The sequence below is a fragment of the Microtus ochrogaster genome, chromosome 18 (assembly GCF_000317375.1).
Source record: "Microtus ochrogaster isolate Prairie Vole_2 chromosome 18, MicOch1.0, whole genome shotgun sequence".
In the NCBI taxonomy this organism is placed as follows: domain Eukaryota; kingdom Metazoa; phylum Chordata; class Mammalia; order Rodentia; family Cricetidae; genus Microtus; species Microtus ochrogaster.
In genome coordinates, this window is record NC_022020.1 from 21707238 (window position 1) to 21715933 (window position 8696).

The 8696-nt window shown below is 41.3% G+C and overlaps 1 protein-coding gene across 1 annotated transcript in view; it reads left to right on the plus strand.

The window, feature by feature from the left end:
• The window catches only part of Camk4 (calcium/calmodulin dependent protein kinase IV), a 223147-nt gene that overhangs the window by 181501 nt on the left and 32950 nt on the right, over nucleotides 1-8696 (plus strand). The window contains exons 5-6 of the mRNA XM_013349620.2: nucleotides 4496-4586; nucleotides 6795-6869. Of these exons, the coding sequence (XP_013205074.1) occupies nucleotides 4496-4586; nucleotides 6795-6869 (166 nt within the window). The remainder of the gene's footprint in view (nucleotides 1-4495; nucleotides 4587-6794; nucleotides 6870-8696) is intronic.

The window sequence follows — 8696 nt, forward strand, 5'->3', positions numbered from 1 at the left end:
ATTTACATCTGTGCTTGTCCCCAATCAGATCAACTTCACAATATCTACTCTTATGACCATATTCCACAAAGTCCCCGTAAAAGCCAACAAGGAGACCGAGTCCTATATGTAAAAGCAATGACCCTTTATTTTAAAGAAGTCTGCAAACTCGATCTCTCCACATATCCGACATATTGGAATAAACCGAGAGCCCCGAGCTCAGTTAGAGTTTTATAGTAGTAAAGGTGGGTGTGAGGGTTTTCTGAGGTCCTGGACCACTGATTGGCTGACATTTGTCTAATGGTGTCCTGGTGAGTGGTCCTATCTACAGCGGTTGGAACGTTAGGCATTTCCTTTGGATGGTCTGTTTTTGGATGGTGCTCAGGTAATCTCAGCTTGTGGTTCTTTCTGCAACCAGGCAATGCTTCAGGGTAAACTACTGAGACCCAGGCCTCTTGTTAAATTTATTGATGACTGAGTCCTACTCTGGCAGGTGATAATGGTTGGAAGTAAAGAACTTCCGTTGGGTGACCTGGCCATACTTAGCTTATCATGGCTGGCTCCCACAGCTACCATTTATCAAAAATTCCAGGGCCTATGCAGAAGCAGGAAGTCAAACCAATCAATAGACTCATGACACGGATGCAGAAACAGTAGATAGAGACAATAAAACAGTTATTACAACTATATTCTACATAATTGAGAGAGTAGAAGAAATGCTGAGGGTGTTTAATAGTTTTGTAGAACACATACTAAGAAATCTGAAATAAAATGTCTGAAAACAAAAGATTTAATATAATTCTTAAATCCAAAATGGAAAAATATGCTTTAGAGAATTATCAAGAGGTTAGATATGTCACAAACAAGCAAACAAACAAACAAAAATGTAGTACATTTGTAGATATAACATTAAAAACTATTCCAGCCACCACTTTACTAAGCCAGCATAATCCATAAGTATATTCTAAATATTTGTCCTCATACCCACAAGTAGGTGTAATCCCATTCCTCATCAAAGAAACTTCTCTTGGCAATAGATGGAGTCTATTACAGAAAGCCACAGCCAATCAAAGTGCAGAGCTGTGGAGACCAGTCCCACTGGATACATAACAATACGACTCCTACACCTTTCACAATGTGTGCATATATGTGTCTGTGATGTATATATGATGCAAATGTTTATTATATGTGTTGTGTGCATGATTTGTGCATGTACATGTATGAGTGTATAATTGTCTGGGTGCGTGTGTGTCTAAGTATGGCGAGACTGTCAGAGAACATCCGCAGGTGTGGGTCCTCTCCTGCCTTGTTTCAGGCAGGGTTTCTGTGGTTCCAGCACTGCAACTGAAGGACCTGCTGGCTCCCAAGGATTCTAGGGAATCTGATTCTATGTCCTGTTTTATCACAAAAGCAGTGAGGTGACAGATTCTGTACAAGCGGGGGGATGAAGGTCCCCCGCTTGTACAGCACAGACTTTGCCCATATAACCCCCCTCACTCCAATTTCCAGAGCCTTTACATTTTCTGGGAATGACCTAGGAACATATATGACATGACACGGGAATAATAAGCAATGTGGCTTGTGCATATTAGCAATTGTGTCAGAAAAAAAGATGCAGACACAAATTAGGGGTTTACATGAAAGAACTTAACATTTTTATTCTGGAGAAAGTAGGCTTCAGTTTGTAGACGTGAGATTTCAGCTTGACGTTTGTTTTTGTTTTCAGCTCAGGCCTTGATTTGAGTTATTCTGTGATATAGAAATACAGATATATGGATTTATTAGGGAGGCTAAATGACAATGCAGCAGTGCCAGTAGAGACCTAGCAATGACAATGTAAATGAAAATAACAAATGAGTGAAATTAATATGTGTGGGTCAAATTGCCCAAGGCTAGGAAGGGAAATTGGAGCACCAAGGATGACTCTGAAATAGGCGATATGTCAGCAATCCCAGACTTGGTATGCGTGAGGAATCAAGGCACACAGTAACATAGGCCCGGTCAGGTGGTACCACAAGATCTGCTGGTTTGGTCATGGGAGATGCCTCTCCTCTGCAGACAGTTTCGAAGTCACGTATAGAGGTCAAGATCAAGACAATGTAAGCGGCAGGTGTTCAAAGCAGAGATGACACAGAAATGGGGTACTCGCTCTGATGTCCTTACTTAAATTAGGTATACTAATTCTTAGTTTTCTGAAGAACAGAAAAGAACAGCTCTATGAAGTTTGATTTTCATCCCCAGTAGGAAAACTGCAGCTAGAACACTGTTTTCTCTCCTTAATGACTAGTTCTTCTGAGTCCTGTTAGATTTTTAAAGAGACTCACACTTCCTCCTACCAACTCCCGAGACATTATCAATTAACCACATACAGCCCATCGAACACAGCAGAGCTGTAATTAAACCAAATTGCCATGTAGTAGCTTTCATTACACAACGACACAGTTTTTGTTAGGACCATAGAGAGAGTTTAATTACACGTCTAGACACCCCCTGAAGTCAGAGTGGTGGTGCTGTCTTTGAATCTTTAAAGGGGAGCTCAAGCTTTGGATGACTGCAGTTTTAAGAGATCCGTGATAAGGTATATTTAGGGGATCTACCCGTATCTTTTTAAATTCCACATTCTGCTTTGATGCATACTTAGTCTGGGAATTGCTTGTGTATGTGTGAATAAAATGGGGTTAGAAGAGAAATGTACAAATTTCCACTTCTGATCTATGGTTTCCCTTTCATTTGCAGCCAAATAGCATTTTCTTTGATGGATCCCAAGGTCGCCTCCTCCTTTGACCTTTCCTTTTTCTTGTGTGTCCTAATGCACTCATGCACATGTATGCTTGTGTTATGTGTTTGGAGGTCAAAGGGAAAATCTCTGATCTCAGCGCCATCATTGATTTGGCTCGAGAGGTCTCTTGTTCATTTTGCCTGCTCCAGGCTAGCTGGCCAGGCTTCCCAGAATTCTCCCATCCACCTTCCATCTTGCCAGAGGAGCAGTGGGATTATAGACATCCACGGTGCCAAGTTTTCTGTGACGTCTGAGGATCCTAACTCGGTTCCTCACACTTGTGTGGGAACTCTTTACCTACCTACAGTACCACTCCCCAGCCTCACTCTTTCCAGGAGAGAAACCATGCGCTGTTGCGTAGACACCATCGTCTCAATACGGTCCTTAACCTTGGAGCAGAAACTGCCTGTCCCCCGAGACTGGCTTGTGCTCTCTCATTCCCAGCCCTGCCCTGTGTCTCTTGTTTCCCGAGAATGTACAGATCTTTTCTCTGTGGCCATTCTGGACTTTGTCTTTCTCATACGAAAACTGGCTTGCTGTTTATTTCTTTGTAACTGAAGACCATTTTTTTTTTTTGCACCTTGTCTCACGCTATGTATTATTTTCCAATACAACATCTAATTACCCAAACATTTCTATAGCCTCAAGCCTGAAATCTCTTGTCTCAGACCTGGCATCGTACAGTGAAAATGAGAAAATGAACTGATCACACATGCGTCCTTTTGAAAATCTCCCCAGCGTCCCCCAGGGAAGCTGCCCTCCGAGCAGGCACTCGCTCTAATCCTACATGCAAATGAGTTTTGAATGCTGTTCATTTGTTGGTGTCATGTGTCCTACTTCATTTTTCTATACAGGCTTATATTCTGTCAACGTGAGGTTTGTGTCTTTACGGCTGGGCCTGTTTACCATGGCTTTCATGTATGACAGTTATTTAAAGTGGTAACGGTCCATTTAATGATTCCTGTCAAAAGAAACGTGTTTCATTAAAATTTTAACTCAGTGAATGTTTTTAGGTTTTTGAGTTGAATTTAGGGGAAAATGGTGTAAATAAAACCAGTGTCGTGGCCTTGACTTTTAGACATAGAATTACTAAAGTGTTCTGACACATGCGTTTGAACATATTAGAGAGAGAATGCCTGCCCGTGTTCATCCACTCAGGGAAGACTCGTTCCACAGCCAGACTGAGAATTAGAGTCTGAGTGTGCCTCTTGTCTTGTGGGCCGCTCTAGCCAGACACCCCGGATTTCCCTAGCCAGCAGCATCCAGAACTCTCTTCTCTGCCAGCAACCCGTTTCCAAGGAGAATAAATGACAGCTTCTTGTGCCCTGTTGGAGAATAGTTTGAGGGGAACAAATCGGGGTAATGACTTGAAGAAATTGAACCGTTTGGGAAATATTTTGGAATTAAAATCGACAGAACTTAGTTATGAATTTGATAGAAGCAGCTGTGAGAGCTCAGTCTCTGAGTTCTCGGAGGGCCTCCCTCTTATTAGGAAAACCCTCTACCACTCATGCGCGCCCGGCACTCATGGCTCTTCATTAAGCTGTATTCGTAAGCCTTGTTTTCTTTGTGATTTATATTTTAAAAATCCTAATGTGTGTGGTTGAGCCATAAGATTATGGTAGATCTGAAAGCATCGGAAAGAGATATCAGAACCACAAATAAAATTACACAACTGTAATTTTAACTTATTTTAACTTAATTCATGTAATTAACTTCATTATTTTTCCTGTGTAGTACCTGCATGAAAATGGGATTGTCCATCGTGATCTCAAACCAGAGAATCTTCTCTATGCAACTCCAGCCCCAGATGCACCTCTCAAAATTGGTAAGAAACTTTTCAAATCTCTCAGAGCAGAAGATGTTTGTTCCATGGGATTTTAAGTTGTGTTCTATCAGGGATTGCCTCTGTCTGGTTGCCTCCAACACTTGGCCTCTATGAGTGATAATAGTGTGTCGTTTGTTAGTCCGTGTATTTTTCTAGACTGTTCACCTGATGCTGTGTTCCAGACTTCCCTGGATCATTGCTGGGCTTTCAAATGAGCCCCACTCTGGGTGCTTGGTGATTATGAGGATCTCAAAAGATAACCTTGGGTTTTGTAGAAAAATTTATAGTGAAAAGTTGACTTGTGTTTTTCTTAGCTTTGAATTGACAAATTATTTGGAGCTTAATCTTATATAATGAAGAACTTTAAAATACCTAGTATAAATTAGTGAATGTAGACTATGAATCTCTTGTTTATATTAGAAGAGAAAACTCAAAGACCATATTTCCAAATTGTTCTCCCCAGAATGCTGTTTTCTAATCGATGCCAACTCCCTTGTATGTCTGAGTGTTTGTGGAGGACATGGTTTTACAAAGGGTCTGTGCTTGGTCAAATAAGTTAGAAAATGGCAAATGAAATATTTTTTTTTCTGCATTGCCTTATAAAACCTTAAAAGTGCCAACACGTGGACCAACATATCATGATCTACACTACAAGACTTCCTCAAACTATTGACTCTAAAAATCCACCCCATATAGCATCCAGAAAAACCATAAAGATGAAATTTGGGCAATTCTCATCTACCCATTGAAATTATCCTATTAGGAGAAAATACATTTTATTTCCCATATACTTGATAAAGCAAATTTTCATTTCCAAAGACAGATGTGAGGTAGAATCTGTATCAAAGCCCCCTGAGGTTGCTAGGCTTCCTAGCTTCTCCATCAGAGCTAAGCTGATGTGTCCCTAACCCAGACCCAGAAAGACAAATGTTGTATATACTCACTCATAAATGACTTTTAGACGTAAAGCAAAGAAAAACCAGCCCACAGCTCACAACCCCACAGAACCCAGACAACAAAGAGGACCCTAAGAGAGACATATACATGGATCTAATCTACATGGGAAGTAGAGAAAGACACGATCTCCTGAGTAAATTAGGAGCATGAGGACCATGGTAAGAGAGTAGAAGAGGAGGGAAGAGATAGGGAAGGGAGCAGAGAAAAATGTATAGCTCAACAAAAACAATAAAAAACAAACAAACAAACAAACAAACAAACAAGTGTTAACACCTCTGAAAATTAAGTTGCTCTACCAGAGAGGAGCTGGGGCAGCATTCTGAAAAGCCTGCTGGGCAGCCAGCTCACTCTGCTAATCACTCCTGAAAGACAGTGGACAGCAGGGGTTTCCATTTCCTTTGACATGACTTTCAAAGATTTGATCCTTAAAGAAATCTCTTTAGATGGATGCATAGATGCTAATTTGGGCAGGAAAGCCTTGCTTTCTGTAGGGCTGCCTGTTGTGTTCAGTGATGCGGTCAAGCACCTCGTGGAAACATGGGCGTATCTTTGAAGTCTAAAATGGTATCCATTCTGCACCTGCCTCCCTTGAAGAATGGCCTCGAGCAGCCTTCTGACATGCTTGAAAGAGAGGTCACTCAGCAATAGGTCATAACTGTAGCAAGTTGGATAATATTTTACTTAGGCAATATACAGAGGAATAAATAGAAAAATTTAGACTGCCCCCAAAAGGCTTCACTTGTTATATGAGCATAAATTGTTAGCTGTTAAACATTGACAACTGATATTATTTGTTTTCAATCAGAATAAGCTTTTGACATTTCTGTTTATTTCCATGGCATCTGTGGAAATCTGTATTTTGTTTCACCAGTGAGTTAAAGGCTCGGGATTGTGTCACGAAGCCTGTACTCTCTCTGGCTTCTGTACTGTCACATGAACTCGGAATTCTTACAAGCACCACAGTTACTGTTTTGAAGATAAATTCTTTACATGTTAATGTGTTTGAGATTTAAAGAAAAATCAAGCATTATAAATTATTTGTAAATGTATTGGCGTCATGTTTTTCCAAGTTAAAGGGATGATTGAGTGACTATTTATTTTAGCTTCAGAAAATCGTCTTGTTTCCACCCACATCCTCCCACCATCAGATCAGAAGTAAACAAATACATTAGTTTTGTTTTTGAAAAGCAGAAGTACTTATAAAAGCTGAGAAAAGTCTTGGCATGCTAAATTCTTCTCTTGTGTTTCTAGCTGATTTTGGACTTTCTAAAATTGTGGAACACCAAGTGCTCATGAAGACAGTGTGTGGAACCCCGGGGTACTGCGGTATGCTCTTTAACGTTGACATTTTTACCTCTATTGAAATCTATTTTTACCTAATGACCTGATTTTACTTGAACTCCCAATGTCTCTGTTTCTTGATGTTTTGACGTGGTAATTAAATGGCTTGGCCTCGGTCACGGCATGACTAAAGGGGTATATAAATGACACTTGGGTCACCCTTTGTCTTTCCTGCAGGACTTGGGAATGTGGAATGTAGGACACCTGTGTCAGAGAGTACCTGTCGGGCCACAGCTACTCTAGGAGACTTCTGTGCGGGACAGCCAGCCAGTAGGGAGCAGGCCAGGGCAACAGTAGGGTGTTTGGTCGCAATTGAAGCCACTGGCCCTTCCTGACTTTCTTTGCTTTTCGTTAGGAGGGTGTGTGAGGAGAAAGGATGCTTTCATTTAGAGGGCACACAATGAGAACGAGGCAGCTGCTGTTGTTACCAGAGCTCACAGGCAAAATAGCCTGGGCTCTGGCTCTGGGTATTCAGCAATGTCAAGAGAAAATGACATAAAATATATAAAATGGAGAAATAGATTTATTGCCACGCTTCTCTAAAACTGAGAAAAGCCTTCCTTCACAGTCTGTTTCTGCACCCCATAGCAGTTTTACAGGTATAGAAGGGGCACCAGAGATAGGGACGAGGCATAGGTAGAATCCAGCTGTGGATTCCAGCAGTCAGGCGGAGTGACATCTTCCTCCTGACAGTGACTAGGGCTTGAAGACAGACACTGATCCTGACCCTAGCATGATACAATGTTTCTTTTAGGGAAAGGCAACTGAAAAAGACATTATAAGAAAACCCCTATTTGAAGTTTATAGCTAGACAGTTACTTAGGTTATCTATGTAACTGTCTAGCTCTGTTTCCCAAGAAAGGTCTTCCAGCCTCCCTTGAAGTCCACGGTGCTAATGCCCCTCCTCCCATTGCCTCCTAGCCCAGGACGAGTGGAAGGCACCCTGTGTAGACTCCTCGGTTCACAGATAAATAAAAAGCTTTTGACTCATACTAACATAAACCACTGTCCTTTTTATCACTAAATTAAAGGTAGCAATACCCTAACCAGAAATAAAATAGCTTGCAGACATTACCAAGTGTTCCTAAAGTTGGTGATCAACAAACAGGCAACAAATCAATGAAAATTTTGACTCTAGGCAGAGACCTACAGCTTCAAGTCATCACTTCAGAACCTCCTCCTGGTATTAGAATCTCTTCAGATACTGTGCCCTTTGCTCACCTCTTCAGTAAACACGTATTCATTTCCTGCTGTATACGTAGGCCAGCGCCTCACACAGGAACAATGCATCCCACACTCTCTCCAAAGGAGAGCCTCACAGGCCCTAGAGGAGCAGGCTTATAGGCCCAGAAGTCATAGTGCCTAAGGAACTCTGTGCCTATATCTTATAGATGTGTACAAAAGCCACTATGAAAACGGAAAGGGGGAAGTGTTTTGAGGTACTGGACATTTTCGTCTATGGCGTCTGTATTTATAGATAAACAGAGAACTACATAATTGACTCATTCTAATAATCTTTAATACACAGAGATTGGGAAAAATATAATAAAGTATTCTTTGAAATGAATGTATGATGAAGTGCCCAGAATTTGAGTTCTGGATAATGCTAACATTAATTTTTTAAATTTATTTATTTATTAAAGATTTCTGACTCTTCCCCTCCACCGCCTCCCATTTCCCTCCCCTTCCCACTCCCCCAATGAAGTCCCCCTCCCTTGTCAGCCCAAAGAGCAATCAGGGTTCCCTGCCCTGTGGGAAGTCCAAGGACCACCCACCTCCATCCAGGTCTAGTAAGTTGAGCATCCAAACTGC